This window comes from Haliotis rubra, unplaced genomic scaffold (assembly GCF_003918875.1).
Source record: "Haliotis rubra isolate DU_JTF1 unplaced genomic scaffold, ASM391887v1 Scf156, whole genome shotgun sequence".
NCBI classification, from domain to species: Eukaryota; Metazoa; Mollusca; class Gastropoda; order Lepetellida; family Haliotidae; genus Haliotis; species Haliotis rubra.
In genome coordinates this window covers 816605-843866 of record NW_025765514.1, presented here as the reverse complement: position 1 = coordinate 843866, position 27262 = coordinate 816605, and the positions used below count along the sequence as shown (strand labels likewise).

General features: G+C 41.7%; 1 protein-coding gene and 1 pseudogene across 1 annotated transcript in view; one reads left to right on the top strand and one right to left on the bottom strand.

Annotated features, from left to right (window-relative positions):
• The window catches only part of LOC124270944 (exocyst complex component 5-like), a 35348-nt gene extending 9513 nt beyond the window's left edge, over positions 1 to 25835 (bottom strand). Inside the window, 20 exon segments of the mRNA XM_046706009.1 lie at positions 8461 to 8617; positions 13256 to 13361; positions 13559 to 13645; positions 13746 to 13869; positions 14745 to 14847; positions 15424 to 15519; positions 15521 to 15593; positions 16809 to 16904; positions 17667 to 17777; positions 18248 to 18324; positions 18785 to 18925; positions 19116 to 19160; positions 19938 to 20047; positions 20492 to 20520; positions 21462 to 21526; positions 22691 to 22804; positions 22806 to 22889; positions 24597 to 24776; positions 24778 to 24843; positions 25738 to 25835. Of these exon segments, the coding sequence (XP_046561965.1) occupies positions 8461 to 8617; positions 13256 to 13361; positions 13559 to 13645; positions 13746 to 13869; positions 14745 to 14847; positions 15424 to 15519; positions 15521 to 15593; positions 16809 to 16904; positions 17667 to 17777; positions 18248 to 18324; positions 18785 to 18925; positions 19116 to 19160; positions 19938 to 20047; positions 20492 to 20520; positions 21462 to 21526; positions 22691 to 22804; positions 22806 to 22889; positions 24597 to 24776; positions 24778 to 24843; positions 25738 to 25761 (1888 nt within the window). The 5' untranslated portion in view covers positions 25762 to 25835.
• Positions 7347 to 7453, top strand: LOC124270971 (annotated as a pseudogene).
• Positions 25836 to 27262: the final 1427 nt, after the last annotated feature.

Genomic DNA, 27262 nt, shown 5'->3' with positions numbered 1-27262 from the left:
ACTGTTTGTATGTTTCATCCAAGGCCTGACAATGTCTACAAAACACTGTATGTATGTTTCATCCAAGGCCTGACAATGTCTACAAAACACTGTTTGTATGTTTCATCCAAGGCCTGACAATGTATACAAAACACTGTATGTATGTTTCATCCAAGGCCTGACAATGTATACAAAACACTGTATGTATGTTTCATCCAAGGCCTGACAATGTATACAAAACACTGTATGTATGTTTCATCCAAGGCCTGACAATGTCTACAAAACACTGTTTGTATGTTTCATCCAAGGCCTGACAATGTCTACAAAACACTGTATGTATGTTTCATCCAAGGCCTGACAATGTCTACAAAACACTGTATGTATGTTTCATCCAAGGCCTGACAATGTATACAAAACACTGTATGTATGTTTCATCCAAGGCCTGACAATGTCTACAAAACACTGTTTGTATGTTTCATCCAAGGCCTGACAGTAGTATACAAAACACTGTTTGTATGTTTCATCCAAGGCCTGACAATGTCTACAAAACACTGTATGTATGTTTCATCCAAGGCCTGACAATGTATACAAAACACTGTATGTATGTTTCATCAAAGGCCTGACAATGTATACAAACACTGTATGTATGTTTCATCCAAGGCCTGACAATGTCTACAAAACACTGTTTGTATGTTTCATCCAAGGCTCTGACAATGTATACAAACACTGTTTGTATGTTTCATCCAAGGCCTGACAATGTCTACAATGTATACCAAACAATGTATACAAAAACACTGTTTGTATGTTTCATCCAAGGCCTGGACAATGTCTACAAAACACTGTATGTATGTTTCATCCAAGGCCTGACAATGTATACAAAACACTGTCTGTATGTTTCATCCAAGGCCTGACAATGTCTACAAAACACTGTCTGTATGTTTCATCCAAGGCCTGACAATGTCTACAAAACACTGTATATATGTTTCATCCAAGGCCTGACAATGTCTACAAAACACTGTCTGTATGTTTCATCCAAGGCCTGACAATGTCTACAAAACACTGTATGTATGTTTCATCCAAGGCCTGACAATGTCTACAAAACACTGTATGTATGTTTCATCCAAGGCCTGACAATGTCTACAAAACACTGTTTGTATGTTTCATCCAAGGCCTGACAATGTCTACAAAACACTGTATGTATGTTTCATCCAAGGCCTGACAATGTCTACAAAACACTGTTTGTATGTTTAATCCAAGGCCTGACAATGTATACAAAACACTGTATGTATGTTTCATCTAAGGCCTGACAATGTATACAAAACACTGTATGTATGTTTCATCCAAGGCCTGACAATGTATACAAAACACTGTATGTATGTTTCATCCAAGGCCTGACAATGTCTACAAAACACTGTTTGTATGTTTCATCCAAGGCCTGACAATGTCTACAAAACACTGTATGTATGTTTCATCCAAGGCCTGACAATGTCTACAAAACACTGTATGTATGTTTCATCCAAGGCCTGACAATGTCTACAAAACACTGTATGTATGTTTCATCCAAGGCCTGACAATGTCTACAAAACACTGTTTGTATGTTTCATCCAAGGCCTGACAATGTATACAAAACACTGTATGTATGTTTCATCCAAGGCCTGACAATGTCTACAAAACACTGTATGTATGTTTCATCCAAGGCCTGACAATGTATACAAAACACTGTATGTATGTTTCATCCAAGGCCTGACAATGTATACAAAACACTGTATGTATGTTTCATCCAAGGCCTGACAATGTCTACAAAACACTGTTTGTATGTTTCATCCAAGGCCTGACAATGTCTACAAAACACTGTTTGTATGTTTCATCCAAGGCCTGACAATGTCTACAAAACACTGTTTGTATGTTTCATCCAAGGCCTGACAATGTCTACAAAACACTGTTTGTATGTTTCATCCAAGGCCTGACAATGTCTACAAAACACTGTATGTATGTTTCATCCAAGGCCTGACAATGTATACAAAACACTGTTTGTATGTTTCATCCAAGGCCTGACAATGTCTACAAAAAGCACTGTATGTATGTTTCATCCAAGGCCTGACAATGTCTACAAAACACTGTACATATCTGTTTCATCCAAGGCCTGACAATGTATACAAAAACACTGTTTGTAGGCTGTTTCATCAATGACAATGTCTACAAAACACTGTATGTATGTTTCATCAAGGCCTGACAATGTCTAAAACACTGTTTGTATGTTTCATCAAACACTGTGTGTTTCATGTATGTTTCATCCAAGGCCTGACAATGTTTCGTCCAGGGCCTGACAATGTCTAAAACACTGTATGTATTGTTTCATCCAAGACCTGACAATGTTACAAAACACTGCCATGTACATAAGTTTTCATCCAAGGCCTGACAATGTATACAAAACACTGTATGTATGTTTCATCCAAGGCCTGACAATGTCTACAAACACTGTTTGTATGTGTTTCATCCAAGGTCTGACAATGTTCACACAAACACTGTATGTATGTTTCATCCAAGGCCTGACAATGTCTACAAAAACACTGTATGTGTTTCATCCAAGGCCTGACAATGTATACAAAACACTGCATGTATGTTTCATCCAAGGCCTGACAATATTCTACAAAACACTGTTTGTATGTTTCATCAAAGGCCTGACAATGTCTACAAAACACTGTTTGTATGTTTCATCCAAGGCCTGACAATGTCTACAAAACACTGTATGTATGTTTCATCCAAAGGCCTGACAATGTATACAAAACTGCTGTATGTAATATGTTTCATCAAAAGCCTGACAATGTACTCTAAACACACTGTTATGTATGTTTCATCCAAGGCCTGACAATGTCTACAAAACTTACTGTATGTATGTTTCATCCAAGGCCTGACAATGTATACAAAACACTGTTTGTATGTTTCATCCAAGGCCTGACAATGTCTACAAAACACTGTATGTATGTTTTCATCCAAGGCCTGACAATGTCTACAAAACACTGTTTGTATGTTTCATCAAAGGCAACTGACAATGTCTACAAAACACAGTATGTATGTTTCATCCAAGGCCTGACAATGTCTACAAAACACCGTTTGTATGTTTCATCCAAGGCCTGACAATGTCTACAAAACACTGTTTGTATGTTTCATCCAAGGCCTGACAATGTCTACAAAACACTGTATGTATGTTTCATCCAAGGCCTGACAATGTATACAAAACACTGTATGTATGTTTCATCAAAGGCCTGACAATGTCTACAAAACACTGTCTGTATGTTTCATCCAAGGCCTGACAATGTCTACAAAACACTGTCTGTATGTTTCATCCAAGGCCTGACAATGTCTACAAAACACTGTTTGTATGTTTCATCCAAGGCCTGACAATGTCTACAAAACACTGTATGTATGTTTCATCCAAGGCCTGACAATGTATACAAAACACTGTATGTATGTTTCATCCAAGGCCTGACAATGTCTACAAAACACTGTCTGTATGTTTCATCCAAGGCCTGACAATGTCTACAAAACACTGTTTGTATGTTTCATCCAAGGCCTGACAATGTCTACAAAACACTGTTATGTATGTTTCATCCAAGGCCTGACAATGTATACAAAACACTGTCTGTATGTTTCATCCAAGGCCTGACAATGTCTACAAAACACTGTCTGTATGTTTCATCCAAGGCCTGACAATGTCTACAAAACACTGTCTGTATGTTTCATCCAAGGCCTGACAATGTCTACAAAACACTGTTTGTATGTTTCATCCAAGGCCCATTGACAATGTAATCATAAAAGCTTGCTGTATGTATGTTTCATCCAAGGCCTGACAATGTCTACAAACACTGTCTGTGTGTTTCATCCAAGGCCTGACAATGTCTACAAACACTGTCTGTATGTTCTCATCCAGGCCTGATGTATAATGTTTCATCCAAGGCCTGACAATGTTTCATACAAAACACTGTATGTATGTTTCATCATCCTGACATGTATGCACAAAACACTGTCTGTATGTTTCAAATCCAAGGGCCTGACAATCTACAAAACACTGTTTGTATGTTTCATCCAAGGCCTGACAATGTCTACAAACACTGTCTGTATGTTTCATCCAAGGCCTGACAATGTCACAAAACACTGTCATGTATGTTTCATCCAAGGCCTGACAATGTCTACAAAAACACTGTCTGTATGTTTCATCCAAGGCCTGACAATGTGCTACAAAACACTGTATGTATGTTTCATCCAAGGCCTGACAATGTCTACAAAAACACTGTCTGTATGTTTCATCCAAGTTTGTCATGTGTTGTATGTTTCAAGGCCTGACAATGTCTACAAAACACTGTGCATGTTTCATCCAAGGCCTGACTGTATACAAAGCACTGTTTGTATGTTTCATCCAAGGCCTGACAATGTCTACAAAAACACTGTGACAATGTATGTATGTTTCATCCAAGGCCTGACAATGTCTACAAACACTACAAAACACTGTCTACAAAACACTGTCTGTATGTTTCATCCAAGGCCTGACAATGTCTACAAAACACTGTCTGTATGTTTCATCCAAGGCCTGACAATGTCTACAAAACACTGTTTGTATGTTTCATCCAAGGCCTGACAATGTATACAAAACACTGTTTGTATGTTTCATCCAAGGCCTGACAATGTATACAAAACACTGTTTGTATGTTTCATCCAAGGCCTGACAATGTCTACAAAACACTGTATGTATGTTTCATCCAAGGCCTGACAATGTCTACAAAACACTGTTTGTATGTTTCATCCAAGGCCTGACAATGTATACAAAACACTGTTTGTGTATGTTTCATCCAAGGCCTGACAATGTCTACAAAACACTGTTTGTGTATGTTTCCATCAGGGCCTGACAATGACAAAACTGCTGTTTGTATGTTTCATCCAAGGCCTGACAATGTATGTTCACAAGGCTGCAATGTTTGTACACGGTTTCATCCAAGGCTCTGACAATGTCTACAAAAACACTGTTTGTATGTTTCATCCAAGGCCTGACATGTATACAAAACAAAACACTGTATGTATAAGTTTCATCCAAGGCCTGACAATGTCTACAAAACACTGTTTGTATGTTTCATCCAAGGCCTGACAATGTATACAAAACACTGTTTGTATGTTTCATCCAAGGCCTGACAATGTATACAAAACACTGTTTGTATGTTTCATCCAAGGCCTGACAATGTATACAAAACACTGTTTGTATGTTTCATCCAAGGCCTGACAATGTATACAAAACACTGTTTGTATGTTTCATCCAAGGCCTGACAATGTATACAAAACACTGTTTGTATGTTTCATCCAAGTCCTGTTTACACGGCCATCAGTGACAGGGGAAATCACAATCTCTCCTGCAGCGGATGATGGAGATGATATTAATTGGGAACACAATGAAATTTGGGATATGTTATGAATATTTTTCAATAAAATATCAGTGATTTACATACAAGATATTCAAAGATACTGACAGATTCTGCTCATTTATCATTCTCCACATCAAAGTAATAAGCAAAAAACAATAAGAATTTAAATAAAATGAAGAAGAAACACTCAGATTGAAATACATTGTATGAAGGTTTTCCTTCCAGAGCAGTGGATTAAATGCAACCCAGAAGTCTTGTGGAAAATGTGTAATCAATGTTTTCATGTCATGCCAATGAAAGTAAAAGTGAGCTGGGTGGGTGAGTGGGTGGGTGAGTGGATGGGTTAGTGAGTGGGTGGGTGAGCAGGTGAGTGGGTGGGTTGGTGAGCGGGTGGGTGAGTGGATGGGTTGGTGAGTGGGTGGGTGAGTGGATGGGTTTGATGAGTGGGTGGGTGAGTGGATGTGTTGGTGAGTGGTTGGATGAGTGGGTGGGTGAGTGGTTGGATGAGTGGGTGGATGAGTGGATGGGTGGGTGAGCGGGTGAGAAGGTGGGTGAGTGGGTGGGTGAGTGGATGGGTGGGTGAGTGGGTGGGTGAGTGGATGGGTTTGATGAGTGGGTGGGTGAGAGTGGATGTGTTGGTGAGTGGTTGGATGAGTGGGTGGGTGAGTGGTTGGATGAGTGGGTGGATGAGTGGATGGGTGGAATGGGTGGGTGGCTGGGTGAGTAGGTGGGTGAGTGGGTGGGTGAGTGGGTGGGTGAGCAGGTGAATGGGTGGGTGGGTGAGCGGGTGAGCAGGTGGGTGAGTGGGTGGGTGAGTGGATGGGTGGGCGAGTGGGTGAGTGGATGGGTTGGATGAGTGGGGGGTGGTGGATGTGTTGGTGAGTGGGTTGGATGAGTGGATGGGTTGGTTGATGGGTGGATGAGTGGATGGGTTGGTGAATGGGTGGGTGAGCGGGTGAGTAGGTGGGTGAGTGCCTGGGTGAGTGAGTGGGTGAGTGAATGGGTAGGTAGGTGAACAGGCAAATCAGAGACGGAAGGCATTTAGTGAGTGAGGTTAAGAGGCAGAAAGTGAGTGAGTGAGTGAGGGTGGGAGGCAGGAAGTGAGTGAGTGAGCGAGTGAGTGAGGGAGGGTTTGAGGCAGGAAATGAGCGAGTTGGGTTATTGCCACTTCATTGAATGTGTCCACCCAATCCAAACTCTAGATAGCTCTCATGGCTAACACACTGCCATATAGCTGGAATATTGCTGATTGCGTCATTGAACAACAACAAACAAATCCACAGCTAACACAACTAATGTGATCTTGATTGGAAACAAAAGAGATGTGAAAATCTAAACAATTACAACATGCACATTTATCTGCAACACGTTTGACCATCAACTGTAGGTTTGTGCATCATGTTTCACAGTTGCCGAAATACTTCTTAACAATGGTTGACAGGTCAACATTACATAAGTACCTAAAAATGATTGAGTTGATATTGGATGGGGTTCAAACTGGTGATCACAGGATTCTGACACATCTAAGGGACGTAATCCTGCAAAGTAAATTGTAGCACCATAAGCAACTAAGTGCTGTGAACCCACATGGTAGCTGCACCATACCAGCATCATCAGTTAGATGTTGGTGTTGTATTTTCTGTAAGTTCCGATGAGTAGTATATGATGGCAGATATAATTACCCTATACTAGATGTTCCCTTATTTTCTGAGTAGCATGTCATGTCTGACATCTTAAGCATTCCCTCACTTTCTGTGAGTGGTATATCATGGCCAACATCTCATTAAGCCTTTCCTCCCTCCTGTTAATAATATATTGTGGCCAGTATCTTATTGATAAACATTCCCTCTGTGAGTGGTATGTCATGTACAACATCAATAAGTATTCCCCCACTTTATGTTAATGGTTTAATATATTATGTAAACAACAGTAGTGGTTCTAGACTAAATTTAGTTGCAGGTCATACTTTTAGGGATCATTTCTATAGTATGCATCGCCATGACTTCAGGTAAAACTGACAGTCTACCAAACCATGAGGACGTCAATGTATTACAGTCAGTGGCAGCAAATAACTGAAGAGCTAGTAAAATATCAAGTGCTGTGGTGGTCACATTCAATAGTGGTCTGCAGTAGTGAATTATTTAGAGTTATCCATCTTTGTGTTAACATTAACATGACAGGCTTCATCAGATGAGAAGTTTGTGGATGAGACAGTTTCTACAGGCTTGCTGTACCTGTCTATACAAGCAGCCAGATAGTGATTTGAGGCTTATTTAGACCTGAATTTGCATCTCTTGCCATGGTGGTGGTGTTTGGTCCTGTCCAAAGAGCTCAGGTCACAAATCAGTTGCAGTTAAGCAACATTGGTCAAGGAGAGCCCTTGGATGGGTGACCAAGTTTGGCAGCTTGACTCCTGAGAGACTTCAGTCCTGCTCCACAACGAAGCACATGTAACACATGTGATCTCACCATAGGAAAGTGAGTTTGTTCAAAATTGCCTTTGATCACCAGGCAGTGAATAGGTACCCAGGGAATGGGTTAACCAAATGTTAACCTTCTAGTGCATCACAATCCAGCTTTGACTGTAAACAAGTAAAAGCCATCTTCCACATGAAGACGTTTGCAGCAAGAAAATATTCTGAACATATCCATCATACAATTTCTAGAACCTGCTGAAGATCTGACCCACTGTGATTGTAATTCTGAAACTGCGTGGTTGAATATTTGTTGTTGATTATACACTGATCTTTTGTGATCAGTTACTGATTGCAAAATCGATTTTTGGTAGGAAGTGATTTGTGGGATAACTGTTGCATTTCAATTATGAAATCCCCTCCTAACAATGTGAGGGCAGATGATATGATGTGTGACATGAAACCCATTGTTCTACTTTATTAGATATATCATCCATGACTCTCGCTGGAGCATGTCAAAGCTGAAGTCCCAATGTCTATGTTTTTGTCAAAGTTGAAGGTGACCCGTTGGTCCAATTTCTCTTAGAGGACTATAGCTGAGTAAGTGCTAGTAGTGGAGACTGAAAGTGCTTGCCCTTTACAGACTATTGACTCACCCATCTCATTGTACTGGAACTGGACAATGTGCTCGTAGATGACCCGGTGAAACCTCTTGCCCAGGTCGACCAGCACCACCTCCACGTTCTTCCCGTCCAGGCTGGACTGTATGGCCTGGCCCTGAACCTTCATGAACTTCACAACCTTCCCACACGCCTGCAACACAATGGTGCCATGTTACCAACAACACAGCCATGTTACCAACAACACAGCCAGTCGTATTACCCACAACACAGCCAGTCATATTACCCACAAAACAGCCAGTCGTATTACCCACAAAACAGCCAGTCGTATTACCAACAACACAGCCAGTCAACACAGCCAGTCAGATACCCACAACACAGCCAGTCGTATTACCCACAACACAGCCAGTCATATTACCCACAACACAGCAAGTCGTATTACCCACAACACAGCCAGTTGTATTACCCACAACACAGCAAGTCGTATTACCCACAACACAGCCAGTTGTATTACCCACAACACAGCCAGTAGTATTACCCAAAACACAGCCAGTCGTATTACCCACAACACAGCAAGTCGTATTACCAACAACACAGCCAGACGTATTACCTACAACAGAACCAGTCGTATTACCTACAACACACCCAGTCATATTACCCACAACACAGCCAGTCGTATTACCCACAACACAGCCAGTAGTATTACCCAAAACACAGCCAGTCACTTTACCCACAACACAGCCAGTCACTTTACCCACAACACAGCCAGTCGAATTACCCACAACACAGCCAGTCGTATTACCCACAACACAGCCAGTCGTATTACCCACAACACAGCCAGTCGAATTACCTACAACACAACCAGTCATATTACCCACAACACTGTCAGCCGTATTACCTACAACACACCCAGTCGTATTACCCACAACACAGCCAGTCGTATTACCAACAACACAGCTATTCGTATTACCCACAACACAACCAGTCGTATTACCAAGAATACAGAGTCGTGTTACCCACAACACAACCAGTCATATTACCCACAATACAACCAGTTGTATTACCCACAACACAGCCAGTCGTATTACCTACAACACAGCCAGTCGTATTACCCAAAACACAACCAGTCATATTACCTACAACACACCCAGTCGTATTACCCACAACACGCCCAGTTGTATTACCCACAACACAGCCAGTCGTATTACCCACAACACAGCCAGTCGTATTACCCACAACACAGCCAGTCGTATTACCAACAACACAGCCAGTCATATTACCCACAATACAACCAGTCGTATTACCCACAACACAGCCAGTCGTATTACCTACAACACCACCAGTCATATTACCCACAACACAACCAGTCGTATTACCCACAACACAGCCAGTCGATATTACCCACAACACAACCAGTCATATTACCCACAACACAGCCAGTAGTATTACCCACAGCACAATCATTCGTATTACCCACAACACAATCAGTCGTATTACCCACAACACAGCCAGTCGTTATACCCACAACACAGCCAGTAGTATTACCCATAACGCACCAAGTCAGATAATTCCACAACACAACCAGTCATACCCAATACCCACAACATACAACAACACAGTCGTTATTACCCACAACACAGCCAGTTGTATTACCAAGAATACAGAGTATTACGAATACAGTTACCCCACAACACAACCAGTCATATTACCCACAATACAACCAGTTGTATTACCCACAACACAGCCAGTCAGATACCTACAACACAGCCAGTCAGATATTCCAAAACACAACCAGTCATATTACCTACAACACACACCAGTCAGATATTACCCACAACACTTCCAGTTGTATTACCCACAACACAGCCAGTCAGATACCCACAACACAGCCAGTCATGATACTCCACAACACAGCCAGTCGTATTACCAACAACACAGCCAGTCATATTACCCACAATACAACCAGTCGTATTACCCACAACACAGCCAGTCGTATTACCTACAACACCACCAGTCATATTACCCACAACACAACCAGTCGTATTACCCACAACACAGCCAGTCGTATTACCCACAACACAACCAGTCATATTACCCACAACACAGCCAGTAGTATTACCCACAGCACAATCATTCGTATTACCCACAACACAATCAGTCGTATTACCCACAACACAGCCAGTCGTTATACCCACAACACAGCCAGTAGTATTACCCATAACGCACCAAGTCGTATTACCCACAACACAACCAGTCGTTATACCCACAAAACAGCCAGTTGTATTACCTACAACACACCCAGCCGTATTACCAACAACACAGCCAGTAGTATTACCCACAACACAACCAGTCGTATTACCCACAATACAGCGAGTAGTATTACCCACAACACAGCCAGTCGTATTACCTACAACATAGCCAATCGTTTTACCCAGGATACAACCAGTCGTATTACTCACAACACAGCCAGTCGTATTACTCACAACACTATCAGCCGTATTACCAACACAACAGTCGTATTACCTACTAAACAGCCAGTTGTATTACCCACAACACAACCAGACGCATTACCCACAATACAAAGATGCCATATTACCCACAACACAGCAGTATTACCCACAACACAGCCAGTCATATTACCCACAATACAACCCTGCCATGTTACCCACAAGACAACCTGTGCACATGGCAGCAAGAGAACAGTACCATCTCATCTACAACAAACCTTCCCCACACACGGCAGCAAGAGAACAGTACCATGTCATCTACAACCAAACCTTCCCCACACATGGCAGCAAGAGAACAGTACCATGTCATCTACAACAAACCTTCCCCACACATGGCAGCAAGAGAACAGTACCATCTCATCTACAACCAAACCTTCCCCACACATGCCAGCAAGAGAACAGTACCATCTCATCTACAACCAAACCTTCCCCACACATGGCAGCAAGAGAACAGTACCATGTCATCTACAACCAAACCTTCCCCACACATGCCAGCAAGAGAACAGTACCATGTCATCTACAACCACAGCAAGAGAACAAACCATTCAACCAAACACACATGGCAGCAAGAGAACAGTACCATCTCATCTACAACCAAACCTTCCCCACACATGGCAGCAAGAGAACAGTACCATCTCATCTACAACCAAACCTTCCCCACACATGGCAGCAAGAGAACAGTACCATGTCATCTACAACAAACCTTCCCCACACATGGCAGCAAGAGAACAGTACCATGTCATCTACAACAAACCTTCCCCACACATGGCAACAAGAGAACAGTACCATGTCATCTACAACAAACCTTCCCCACACATGGCAGCAAGAGAACAGTACCATGTCATCTACAACAAACCTTCCCCCTTCCACACACACATGGCAGCAAGAGAACAGTACCATGTCATCTACAACCAAACCTTCCCCACACATGGCAGCAAGAGAACAGTACCATGTCATCTACAACCAAAACCAAACCTTCCCCACATGGCAGCAAGAGAACAGTACCATCTCATCTACAACCAAACCTTCCCCACACATGGCAGCAAGAGAACAGTACCATGTCATCTACAACCAAACCTTCCCCACACATGGCAGCAAGAGAACAGTACCATGTCATCTACAACCAAACCTTCCCCACACATGGCAGCAAGAGAACAGTACCATGTCATCTACAACCAAACCTTCCCCACACATGGCAGCAAGAGAACAGTACCATCTCATCTACAACCAAACCTTCCCCACACATGGCAGCAAGAGAACAGTACCATCTCATCTACAACCAAACCTTCCCCACACATGGCAGCAAGAGAACAGTACCATGTCATCTACAACAAACCTTCCCCACACATGGCAGCAAGAGAACAGTACCATGTCATCTACAACCAAACCTTCCCCACACATGGCAGCAAGAGAACAGTACCATCTCATCTACAACCAAACCTTCCCCACACATGGCAGCAAGAGAACAGTACCATGTCATCTACAACCAAACCTTCCCCACACATGGCAGCAAGAGAACAGTACCATGTCATCTACAACCAAATCTTCCCCACACATGCCAGCAAGAGAACAGTACCATGTCATCTATAACCAAACCTTCCCCACATATGGCAGCAAGAGAACAGTACCATGTCATCTACAACCAAACCTTCCCCACACATAGCAGCAAGAGAACAGTACCATGTCATCTACAACAAACCTTCCCCACACATGGCAGCAAGAGAACAGTACCATGTCATCTACAACCAAACCTTCCCCACACATGGCAGCAAGAGAACAGTATCATGTCATCTACAACCAAACCTTCCCCACACATGGCAGCAAGAGAACAGTACCATGTCATCTACAACAAACCTTCCCCACACATGGCAGCAAGAGAACAGTACCATGTCATCTACAACCAAACCTTCCCCACACATGCCAGCAAGAGAACAGTACCATGTCATCTACAACCAAACCTTCCCCACACATGGCAGCAAAAGAACAGTACCATGTCATCTACAACAAACCTTCCCCACACAAGCCAGCAAGAGAACAGTACCATGTCATCTACAACCAAACCTTCCCCACACATGGCAGCAAGAGAACAGTACCATGTCATCTACAACAAACCTTCCCCACACAAGCCAGCAAGAGAACAGTACCATGTGATCTACAACAAACCTTCCCCACACATGGCTGCATGTGCATGCTTCACTGACACATCAGAGCAACTCATCCTATGATGTCATCAAGAATCAGTGAGCTGACACGCCCTGGACAACACCTGCAGCCAACATCAATACTTACCACGGACAACACCTACAGCCAACATCAATACTTACCACAGACAACATCTGCAGTTGACAATCTTCTTCTGGCTTAAAGTCGGACTTCTTCTGTTCTGTAGCTAAGATATACTTAGTCCAGCCAATAATTGTATTCAAAGACCTGAAACATGAACACAAGTACGTCTTGGTAGAAACATGTTTGTAATTACTTCTCAGATACCTGGAAGACTGGTCTGACATGCAACCTTCAAGTGTGCAACCTAGTGTGACCTATGTGAAGTGCAAGCAGGGACATCAATCATCTGGGGAGTCACCCAAGAACCACTGACTGTCCTTGCTGTAGGCTTATTGTCTCACCTATCTAGACCTGTGCCAATCTTGTTCTCTAGGGTTTCTCGAAGTTCACGTTTCCTTTTCAAACACAAAGCATGCCTTGGTGAGGATCTGAAACAAGAAACAAGTTTAAGATGAATTAATAAAATATAGACCACAGATAAAGGAAACATTAAGGAACTTATATTTCAGCAACCATGGTAACACTTACAGGACTAGAGGGACTAGGCTGTCCATGAATTGTTTCTCAAACAGGTGGAAGAGTGTGTTGGCCTGGTTGATGACGTCAAAGAAGTAGATCTCAGGTTCTGTCTTTGGGTCCGGCAGTGGTATAGCTGTGCAACATAGAACAGGGAATCAGTCATCATTGTCAGTGTTGTATCATCAGTTGCCTACATGCAGCTTCTCCATGCAACATCTTCATCCTTACTTGGAGCATCGCACTTCCTCCTGAATCAAGCTATAGGGTATGGCATTCAATTTGCTCAAACACAGTTCTTAAATCATATGTTGGTAATCTGAGATGGGATGTGTTTTCCATATTTTCTAAACACAAGTATTTTCAATGTCTACAGAACTAGGCAAGTCATGTATATGTCATAACTTTAGAACTGTGAGAAGATATCGAGAAAGCTGTCTCTCTTCACATCGACAAAGAGCTTGCAGGCTGTGTATCACAAATCAGGTGGTCCCCCAAGGATTAATTGGTCTTACAGCCACTAAACTTGGACTCGGTCTTGACATGTTCTCAGTCTTGTACAAGTGTCCATTCATTCAAACAGCCTTTCAAAATTCCTTGTCCTGGGACAGAGTACACTCACCTTGTAGACCCAACTCTACAGCATAGTCTATGTGTTCTGTGACGAGCTACACTCACCTTGTAGACCCAGCTCTACAGCGTAGTCTATGTGTTCTGTGACGAGCTACACTCATGTGACCCAGCTCTACAGCATAGTCTATGTGTTCTGTGACGAGGTACACTCACCTTGTAGACCCAGCTCTACAGCATAGTCTATGTGTTCTGTGACGAGGTACACTCACCTTGTAGACCCAGCTCTACAGCATAGTCTATGTGTTCTGTGACGAGCTACACTCACCTTGTAGACCCAGCTCTACAGCTGTAGTCTATGTGTTCTGTGACGAGCTACACTCACCTTGTAGACCCAGCTCTACAGCGTAGTCTATGTGTTCTGTGACGAGCTACACTCACCTTGTAGACCCAGCTCTACAGCGTAGTCTATGTGTTCTGTGACCAGGTACTGTACCAACACTTCAAATATCTTCACTGAATGGCTCGGCACATCATATGATAACTGAAAGAAAGAGGTATAACAGTTGTACATAATATGCCTCCATATCAATAACTGTTATCTCTGCTGAAGACATCTTTGGTATAGGAATGGTACAAATGCAAGTGCGTTATATAACATTTGTAGACATTAATCAGGAAATCAGATATTATGGCAAAAGATGGAATGTTGAGCCACAACTGCCAGAAGGAAGTCAATAAGTAAGATGCATAGGATATATATTGAAAATACGTATATTTATCTTAAAAATTGACTTGTAAGATCTGCCCAAAACTTCCGCATGTTCCAGATATGCCTACAACATGCCAATCTTATTTGTATATAATTGTCATAATCATTCCAACATATATAACATCACATACTTCCGTCAACTTCCATTTATGAACTGTATCAAAACACAAATGGTAATGCTCAGCAAGACAGTACACTGGGGAAGACCATTCATCTTTATGACTTTCGGACCTAATGCCACACATCACAAAGACAGTAACAAAGATGGAACGTCAGTTCGCTAAGAGGCAATGCAACTGACAACAGACACATCTCGACACATACAAGTCATCAGTGGTGACAACTTACCACGTGACATCGTTTGAACGCCAGTTTGGTCTCCTGGAGGATGTTGATGGAGACCTCCTGGGAGAGGAAGGTTTCGCCGCCATAGTTTTCAATGGCCCGGACCTATGTTAATGTTTGCCTTTGTCACTGTACCAAGTTTGGCTTGAATATCTCGACGTAAGTCATGAATTCTGAAAACACAAAAATCCCATAAACACAAGAAGATTTGTACTATAGTATGTGCACCAACAAAAGACATGCTCATGCCAGTTTCATATGTTACCTACTTCCCTTTTCTATTTTCTCATTCTCACTTTTGTATAAACCCATTATCTAAGCTTCTGAGCGAGCCAAGTAATCTATGTCACAGTGCCTATGAATCATGTCAAATGAGTGCATCTTCCTACTTTGTCTCTGGTCCTTCAGTGACAAAATCAAATAAATACAAAAATATTCACCTACTGCAGTACATTTAAACACAGTAAAGGAAACTGATAAACTCACGGGGAAATGAACTACATTATTTCCTCAGTTCATTTGTCACTGCTGACCTTGTGAGAGCATGTGATCATTGATTTGTTGTATGCATGTCTTCCTTGAAACTAAAACTCCATGCCACAACAAGAATGCATGATGTGACTACCCTCACTTTTCCAAGACCACCAGTACAGCATGACTGACCCGTCAGACTGGATCTGTGTCTTCTGTTGTTTCCCATCCTCTTGCCCCCTGAATGTGTGGGGAGACTGTTATACTGTCCCACCCCAGGACTGCCTGACATGAATGTCATCCCTACCCCACCCTCATAGTACATATCATGACTGACCCTTAAGATGGATCTGCTTATTCTGTTGTTGTGCAGATTTTTGTCTCCGCATGCATGAGGAGACTATAATATCTATTCCACCCAAAGACAGTGTGACTTCAAAGCCAAACCCTACCCCATCCTCACACACACCCTACCCTCCCGGTACACATCATGACTGACCCGCCAGACTTCTTCTATTGTTCCCCTGAATGCACGAGGAGACTATTACACCATCCCATCCTGAGACTGCATGACATGAATTACCTACACCCCATCCACCCACAACCCTACCCTCCCGGTACACATCATGACTGACCCGCCAGACTTCTTCTATTGTTCCCCTGAATGCACGAGGAGACTATTACACCATCCCATCCTGAGACTGCATGACATGAATTACCTACACCCCATCCACCCACAACCCTTAATTAAGCCTCTTCCGACACACATCATGACTGACCCGCCAAGACTTGGGTTGCTATTGTTCCTATTGCACCCCGAGACTCATTACACCATCCCATCCTGAGACTGCATGACATGAATTACCTACACCCCATCCACCCACAACCCTACCCTCCCGGTACACATCATGACTGACCCGCCAGACTGGATCTGCTTCTTCTGATGGTCCCGCATCTCGTAGTAGCGCAGCATCAACACCGAGCACCGATCATGCAGGTACTTGGTCTCTGCACTGCAAAAACAACAACAACACAACTATAAGACATCCTGATACATCTAATCACTGATGAATGATACAAGTCGGAACAACACTTGTGTTTGTTGTTTAGTGCCCCACTCAGCAATATTCCAGTTATAGGGCGGCAGTTTGAAAATAATCGTGTATGGACAAGACAATCCAGTGATCAACAACATGAGCATCAATCTACCCATTTGGGACAGCATGGGTGCTGAAGACCAATTCTAACCCGGATCTTCACAGGTGGGAACAATACTACTCCTGACAGCACATTAGTACGGTCAGAAGAAGTTGTAAAATGATGCTAAAGACTCCAGTTGCTGTCATATGTGTCCTTACTTTTCTTCACAGAATATCAATACAAGCTAGGTGATGTGCGATTGTCCAGACACTAAGACCTCATCATTAAGATGGGGTACTGATATGTCATGTAAAAGCTCATGAACAATGTGATGTGCATAATTAAGTGTAAACTAGGTATATCATAGCAGATTGTTGACAGTCATAATCATAAGTGCAGGGGCGGATACAGCTTTTTGAGAAAGGGGGGTGCACGCTATTGAGAAAAGATGGGGTGCACACTTCATTTTCACCCAGGTTTCAATGGTCATTTAACAAACTTTCAGCACAAAAGGGGGGTGCACCCTGCACCCCCCCTCTGGATCCACCTATGAAATGCCATACTTAAAGATATAGTCTGGAGTCCAAGCACTATGATCACTTTGTGTAAGAAGACCCTGGACAGAAGCAGCTTACTCTATGTAGGCGGTGAGGTGTTGCTGGAAGATCCCCTTCAGCAGCTTGTTGAGGAAGGAGCTGTCGTTCCCCAGCTTGAAGACAGACAGCTCTGTCGTAAGTTCCTTGGTCCTGAAGATGGGACAATGTCAGAATACAAGCATGGGATGCAGAAACAACTTAAAACAGTTTGGAGAACTTTAATTCGCTACATATGTAAAAATGTACCTGATGAGAAGGGTTGATCGGCGGTGGTTAAGTGTGTAACTGAAGTACCATCATGTTGGTTGGATGTTTATAAGCCACACTCAGCAATATTCCAGCTATATGGCGGTGGTCAGTAAAATAATTGAGTCTGGGCCAGTCATTCCGTTGATTAACATCATGAGCTTCAATCTACACAATTGGGATACAATGACATGCGTCAACCAAGTCAGCGAGCCAGACCACCTGATCCCATTAGTCACCTCTTACAACAAGTATGTGTTACTGAAGACCAATTCTAACCCAGATCTTCATGGGTCTGTTACCATCATGTAGTCTAGCCAATGACCTTCATCGTCCCCTGACATCCTTGCTGACCACACAGAGTAGGGACTCACCTGACGTACAGGTCGTTGAGATTCTTGAGGTACTGTTCCTGGTCTGATCGGTCTCCCAACCTCTTGGATATATGAATCTGAAGGTAACATCAAGGATGTCAGTATACCGATGTATCCCCTAAAATAACAGTACCATGGACCTGTGTCCCACTGCAAACATCAATTAGATGTCGACGAAAATTACCAAACAGATAGATTAGTCCCTCATATTACCATCAGGGACAGTACAACTGACTTACATAAGCATCAGACATACAGTTATGGGTGTCTGTGAGTGTCTGCTAAACCACTGATACTTAATGATTCATGTTACTATACTGAATGTCAATATCTGGACTGTGTTTACAACCAGTGCTACATAGTCTCATCTGTAAAAAAACCTTTTAAACTAACAGCTTCCATATTTTGTTTGTTGTAAGTAAACTCGACCAATCTCATACTGAATGCTTTAACCATCAGTCTGACCACACCACATGTGTACTATAATCCAGTGGCTTTAAAACTTACTGTAATGAAGACATGATAAAGTGACCCTACCTGCAGAATACCCTGGAATATGCTCTGCACGAACTTGCCCATGACCATCTCTGGGTTGGTGAACACGTGGTTGATAAGTTGACTCGTCCGCTGACACAGCGGCAACACGTCGTCAAACACGTTCTCCTTCAGGAAGGAATGCTGAAACAATATGCCGTGTTCATTCGAGGCCCCTGATTGTGTATTAAAACGGCAAACAATGGCAGACATGGAATCAAATATGTCAATAGTTTTATGGAAACATGTATTGATAACGCTATGAGAAGGTCGGTAACTCCCAGGTCCAGTATACTGACAATGATATCGGTACGATCTGACAACTCCGACATACCTTCTGACTCTCAGTGATAAATGTGTCGATGCAGATACCATATGACTGAAAAACAAAAACATCACATTAAACAACACACATGAGTCAAGGATTTCAGCAACATACATCATACATATAGACACAAAGGAACAAAGATTTCCGATATTAATCGGACATATAGACACAAAGGAACAAAGATTTCCGATATTAATACCAACAAACGACAAATGCAAAATGCAAACAATGTTATCTTAAACACTTGTGTTCCTGATGTGAGTATGCTGTTAAGTCAGGGTTTTGCTTTAAACCATGATGCTTTGAACACACTAGATTACACCGATATGTGTCAAGTATTTGCTGTGCAAGCCCTATGAGATAGCAGGCCGCAGTTTAACATGGACCCTGGCTGTGACACAGTTTATTGACTCTGAGATGACCTGTAACTTTTTTATCCAAATGCCAAGCACCAGGAAATATTTATACTGAATGCGTTCTTTTAACATCTTTTGCCATGATGAGGCAGTAGATGGCACCACCATCTTTCCCCTCTCTGGAGAGATTTTCTTCATAACTAGACATGTTCCGTAATTAACATGATGACTGACTGACTGAGTTTGGTTTTACGCCGCTTTTAGCAATATTCCAGCAACATCACGGCGGGGGACACCTGAAATGGGCTTCACACATTGTACCCATGTGGGGATTCGAACCCGGGTCTTCGCCGTGACGAGCCAACGCTTTAACCACTAGGCTACCCCACCGCCCCTAATTAACATGATGAAACAAGTAACATCCCACAGAGTCCCTCGGCTTGACACACAATGGAGGTGACAGGAGACCAACCTTGAAGTTCTGTAGGACACTTGCTATTCTCTTCATTTTGCGCTGGTCGCCGTCCCGGTGTGCCAGCTTGAACTCTCCGATCAGCTCCTTCTCCACCGAGTCATACTTATCTGCAGCACACAATCAGATAAACATTACAAACTGTCATATAAATAAGGACAAACTACAAATGGGGGATGTATTGTGTGGAAGATATTGCAGATACATAACAGAACTGAAGGGGGTGAATCAGTGTAAATATATGTATTGATTACAAACATGCATTTACCCATTGTTTGATTTAAACAGATTTTATTCACAAATATGAAAGGGATTGGGGACAAGTTACCCATTGTTTCCATAACATCAGTGACAAAAACAAATCTGGAATGAGTCTGAGCATGTTGCACCAATACTAGAATATAAGTGAAGACATGCTATCGTCACATCATTAGTTGAAAACCTCAACAAATGCTAAAATATACAGTAAAGCTTTCATATATTTTCAATAAATAGCATCATGAAGGGTGATTTTCGGAAGTGGTCTAAAGCATTGAACAGTTACAAGAAAATACCTGCAATTCTCTGTCTTGCCTTGTCAAATCTGAAAAAGGAACAGAGTATATTTAAACATACTTAACAGTTATCCATAAACTGCTCAATAAACATCTATCAAGCTAATACATGTATATCCAATAAACTCTGAGTAATGATCTGATGAATACTGAATAAGTGAGTTTAGTTGTATGCCGCACTCAGCAATATGCCAGCTATATGGCAATGGTCTGTAGTGTAAATAATCGAGCCTGGACCAGACAATCCAGTGATCAACAGCATGGGCATCGATCTGTACAATTGGGAACTGATGACATGTGTCAACCAAGTCAGCGAGCCAGACCACCTGATCCGGTTAGTTGCCTCTTACGACAAGCATGGGTTACTGAAGATCAATTCTAACCCGGATCTTCACAGGGCATATTGAATAAGGTCATAAAGCAGGAACTACTTTATATCTCCACACATAGGTTCAGTATCTGCTTGCTCGGTACTTTAGACAGAGAGTTTTAAATGTTGGGCTGATTCTGCTGACAAACAGGACTGCAATGGAACTAAATCATTATTTGATAAAAACGACACTTCACACACGTCACCGAATGACAATGTGATCATTTGATCCCACACTATAAGTTTTATTTAAAATATTTGCACAGAAACATTTAACAAGAAGACATGGTCATCAATATTCCCCGCCACAGTGTTCTGTTCCTAGTTTGACAACTATTTATTCTTCCTACAAATAGCAATACATAAGCTGTTAAATGAGAAAATTTGTCCCCATTGGGGATACCGTGCACTGAGTCTAGAAACGCATGACAAGGGCCATAACTCTGTAAAGAATTGTAAAACGGCTTCTGTTTTCGAAATCCATCAAGGCATTCATGTCCTGAAAACACATACCAAATTTGCTTTCCTTATCTATAACTTCGTGGCGGGGGATAATAATCTGTATATCATGTATTGTGCTTCAAATGACGGTTTACTCACTTTCCCCCGGGAAGCTCTAGAGCGATCATGTGGAGCTTCTGAATGACATCCGCAGTCAGCTGGAGCTGCAACACAGTGAAGATACTTGATGTCACAGTCAACAAGAAGACAAAGTCATCAATATCCCCCGCAATGGCAAAATACTTTTCATGATTATGTCTACGAGTTATGATTATGTCAAATATTTAGGTGTGTATATAGAAAAGTGGAAGGAGAGTATTGAAAGGTTTTTAGAGTTGTGCTCCAGAAAGGAGCACTATCACCAATTTCAGTCTATGTATATTTTATTTAGAAATCCAAAATCCAAAAGGCACCAGTACACCACCAGATCTATCTATGTGCCAAGTTTGGTGAAGAAATATTGAACGGTGTTCGAGTTCTGCTCCGGAAAAGACAAATGTGCACGGACGGACGGACAGACGGAGTCCATTTTAATACCCCCCCGCAAAATGCATTGCGGGGGATAACAATAATAGTCACGGTCATCAAAATAATCAGCAAAAATACGAAAACAATACATTATTTGATCCCAAGCTTAAGTAGGGAGAAAATGACTTTAAAGAACTTTTAGCAATATTCCAGCAATATCATGGCAGTGGACACCAGATATTGGCTTCAAACATTGTATCTATGTCAGAAATAGAACCTGGGTCATGGCATGAAAAGTGAACACTTTTACCATAAGGCTACCCCCTCAACACTTCCAGCCTAGAACCAGTGGTCTGAAAAAACACCTGAACCATACTTTTGAACTACTTTTCTAATAAGAAAGGTCTGTGCAGTTCAATGGTGTGTCTCCCAGAACCTCAAGAATAAACTAAAAAAGGAGACCAAACCAAGTCTATTTATTGGCAAGTCTAGGCTGCCTCAGCTCTACGAAGCTTGAAAATAAACAGTGTTCTTAGCTCCATGTAGATTTTAATTTATTTAGTTTGTCGACATAGATTCTGAAGTAACCTAACTTTGTTTGTGTGACTGAGTGTTAGTCCAGCAATTCCAGTCAACTGACATCTCTCCTGTCTACCATTGTGAAAATACCTTGACGCTTGTTACCACAAAAAATAACACACAGAGTTGTTATGCTAAAAGTCAGGAGAAAGAATCCACAGACACCGTTGCTGGGGAAACAGAATTTCACTTTTAATGCACCGTACTGTTGAGAGATTATTTGGGGAGACCAATGTTAAGATGAAGTTCATTGTTTGATTGTTAAGATGTAGTTAGCTCACCTGGAAGGGGTCTGTCAAGACAGGAGACTTGAGTGCCTCGTCTGCCAGAAACTCGGACAGGTAGTTCATCAACCTCTGGGCCTCAACAGCTCTGGCCCGAGGCGTGTTGACCCCCCTCCAGCTGGTCACCGAGGTGAACGACCTTCGTAGCTACATAGTTAATACGCTCATCCAACTTCTGGAAATGGGTGTACAAGGCCTGAAAGAGAAACAGGAATATGAATTAAAAATACAATTACTAGTGCAGGAGTGATGGATGGAATAATTGGCCAATCGATTGATCTCGATCTCAGCAGCTATCAAGGGGCTCTGGAGACTAATCGATATTCATAAAAAATGAAACATCAAAATTAAACTGTAGAAAGTATGTTTCTATCATGATGTTTGTTAAATCAAGACACAAACAACTGTTGCAGTGGCAGCATACTTGCATATGTGTCTCAGTAGGAAGTATCCTTGATCGTCTTGATGGTAGTATTAATCAGTGATGTGATGTGATGTGATGTGATGTGATGTGATGTGATGTGATGTGAGGTGAGGTGAGGTGAGGTGAGGTGAGGTGAGGTGAAATTGGGTTTTACGTCGTGCTTGAGAATATTTCGCTCATATGACGACGTGCATGCGTGTGTATGTGCGGCTGCTGGTACTAGCCCAGACTGAAGCTGGTTTTATAGTGCTAGCTCACTGAGATACCATGCCGCAGTGAAGCATGAATACCCCACTCAGACACATTATACTGACTCCGAGCCGACCAGTCCTTGTTGTACCCATTAATGCCGAGCACCAGGCAGGGACCAACAAGTACCATATTTTAACGTCTTTTGGTATGACGCGGTCGGGGATCGAACCCGCAACCTTCTGCTCTCCGGGCGGACGCTCTAACCACTACACCACGGAGGCGGTTATTAATCAGTGCTGGGAACTGGTTGGAATCTCACAATTGATAACTGGTTCATTACCAACGAACAATCATCGAAAAATTGGTCAGCGTCATTTTTCAGATTTTCCTGTGCAGGTTGTTATTGCAGATAGGTATAAAGTGGTTCTCCGTTGCTGTTTTGTTATATTTAGAAAACTGCACAAATTGTATTTGCAAATTTCGCATCCAATTTAAAATGAGGCAACTTACTATGGTAAAGTGATGACTAATGTATCATGAACATTAACTTCCTGGAGTCTTCAAGAAATATTCAGTCATGACTCTTCAGTAAGTGAAGTGAGTCTTCTGAGAATTAAACACGTTTTTAGTCCCTGACAACTTCTAAGATGCTTTCCATCGTCAAGTGTTTCAAACACTAAAACAGTAGTTCCAAAAATTGTTTGTGTTCGATTATGTGAAAATGTGATTGATTGTTTGTCGTTTCGTCACTGCAACCAATTTTTTATTATTTCAATTAATCGGAACACCACCAGTATTAATCAGTGCCTGTTTCATACTATGGTATGATTGTGTCCCATTATTGGCCATATGTGTTTTGAGGTGGGTTTTACCATTATGATCGATTACTGATCGAATACTGAGCTCCGATTATCGATCTGCACTTTGTGAGCAATAACCAGCACTAAAAAATAACATCACCTTGACTGAAAGCATCCTTGAAGACATTATGAAAGTAAACATATTCATTGATATCCTCAAGGTTGATACCTTCAAACAAGGTGCCAACCTTATTGATGTTTTTGTATCCTTCACAAATACATTACCAATCAGATGCTAACACCACTGTTTAAACTTAACATTTGCTGAACACTGCTCTGTCAATACAGTAATTATGTTCATGATGCTTTACCATATTTAGACCCTTAAAAACAACATGTAACTATATCCCTTACCCCAAGCAAGCTCAGTTACATAGGATGGTAAACATGAGAGAAAATAGAAATAGAACACTTCATATCCACTCACATGATTCTTTTTTTGTAGTTCTGAAACTCGCTGCCAGTGTCGTTTCTCTTCATCTTTGCAATTATTTTCCAGTTTCTCAATCTTCCTGGCAATCATCACATTCTTCTCCTTCAGGTCACGGATGACCTTCTCGAATGTGCTGTGGAGCAACATGGGGTCGAAGTCCTCCGGGCTGGTGTGCCCGGGCTCGGCTCCCCATTGTCTTCCATGCCAGCCGCTCAACAAATTCATGAACGCTGAACGGCTCCTGCACACACCAAAATATACATCATTCTAGTACCAACATGTGGATTGATTTTAGGTTTGCAAACAACAATTTGAAGGGGTATGTTCTGTTACGTTTGGAACTTCCCTGAAATTTCTTCCATATCAGAGGTAGCTGGGTATGGCGTTGCACTGGTCATATAAGGTGAAATGACTTGTAACTAAGAGTGAGAGCTTCTACTACCACAGTGATGCTATGTAGAGAAACACATGCAGTATGACAGTATACACGTGGGTGGTGAATCCTAATGCAAGTTGCCACCTAAGCCATTGTTTACACAGTTGTGAATGAGTTCAAGCTAACATTGTAATGTGGATGCAAAACTTTCAAGCACTATAATTTGAATGCAAACCCCTCTAGTAACATATTTTCACTGCCACATGAGTGCTTGTAAATCCAACATTGACTCATTCATTTGAGTCATTTAATTTGGAGAGGAAAAGGCGAACTTTCTACAAGATGCAATGTAGATTTTAGGCCTGAACTAGGTCTAAGGAAGCTCTTGGGGTGTGAAATTTGCGTTTGATGTGACGGTTTTACAATTTGCTCACATATGTACTGGCCCGGTATGCGTTGACAGTCGGCCTAGACTGATGAAAACCACAACAAACATAGACATGTTTTCTATTAACTTTCAGAAACAACAAGAACTGTTACTTATGCGACATTTCATTTTTTAGAAGATGTGTTATGAACTATACTTAAATCATTGAAGAGTTAAATATTTTAATAGGAGCATGAGCTAAGATACGATATGTCCCAACCAGAAATGAACGTCACGATGGTTTGTGTCCGTTTGATACACCTTTGGTGATGCCTGTACATTTTTAACAAATACACAGTATATCATTACTCTTTGAAAGACTTCATACACACCTGATCTAGCTCCTCCAAAGACATGTTGTGCAGCAGACATCAAATAAACACTTGACAAGAAAGAGCTATTACATGTACGACTCCATTTTGTTGAACACTTCCGCCCTTTAAAGGGAGGTCACTCTTGGTTCCTTATTGAGCCCCGCCTCCTGTGTGGAGTTCCGCCGTGATGTTGCTGGAATATTGCTAAAAGCGGCGTAAAACCATACTCAGTCAGTCAGTCAGTCTCTTGTAACCATGAACCATTGTGTGAACGGTCTACCATTTTTCAAAAGAAAACATATGATATATATACTTTTAAATACAACTAGGCTTACTTGGGTATCAGAGCAAACCATTGATTTGTCACATGTTTACAACAGTAACTCGTAAAGACTGCTACATCTTGTTAAATATAATTTTTGATGCACGACTTCGCAAGTGCATTGTAGCCTATTTTATATGACTCCGGCCGTTTTTATGAACGTTTATTGATTCACTAGGCAATTGTTTTCATTTGTGTATCATACTGAAATACGCCACATGTTTTACGAACATCTGGGATTATATTGATCAACTGCAGCACCATCGTCAATCAATCCTAAGTTATCTTCATCACGTGACATGTGGGTTTCTGTGTCACGTGGATCAATGTTTATGGATTTATGTCGATTTGTAATAAAACCAGTGTGTTGCATATGCATTACAACGCTTCATTCATGAAGCTCGTTCAGCCACCTGGTTCAATATCACCTCGTGGTACACTCACTGTATAATCGTTTACATAATATCTGTTCATTTCATCGGCTGGATACAATTAGTCGCTAGCCATCCATACTAAAAAGTTTACATTGATATACTGTTTAATATAATGATATATACTGATAGGCAAAAGAAAATATACCAAGCTGGTTTTTTTAATTTAGTTGAAAATTAAAAGAACTGTTGTTAGATATACTTATGTCTATTTAAATTTCGCTCATTCATGCAACAGTTTTTATAAAATATTTGTAGCTGTAAGTGTGTGAAAATATGAATTTGTTCAGAAATGTAATTACAACCATCTGCCCCTACCATGTTTGAAATAATGTAATTGTGTACAGAAAATCTGATATTTCAAGAGTTGGATGGCTGAGATACCTATCCTCATTTGTTCAGTATGCCATGTATTTTTCAGTTTTAAAAGTTTTGGATCAAATCTTATTTTAAAGAATAGGGACATGTTTAAGTATTCTTTGAGTGCTGACTAGGCGCTGGTATAATTCAAGGTTTGAATATATATCGCTATCTTACGATGACGCAACCGCCACCCACCCCGTGTCCCTTTGTCTGGTATACAGAGAGTGAGTGAGTTTAGTTTTACGCCGCACTCAGCAATATTCCAGCTATATGGCGGCGGTCTGTAAATAATCGAGTCTTGACCAGATAATCCAGTGATCAACAGCATGAGCATCGATCTGCGCAATTGGGAACTGATGACATGTGTCAACCAAGCCAGCGAGCCTGACCACCCGATCCCGTTAGTCGCCTCTTACAAGCATGGGTT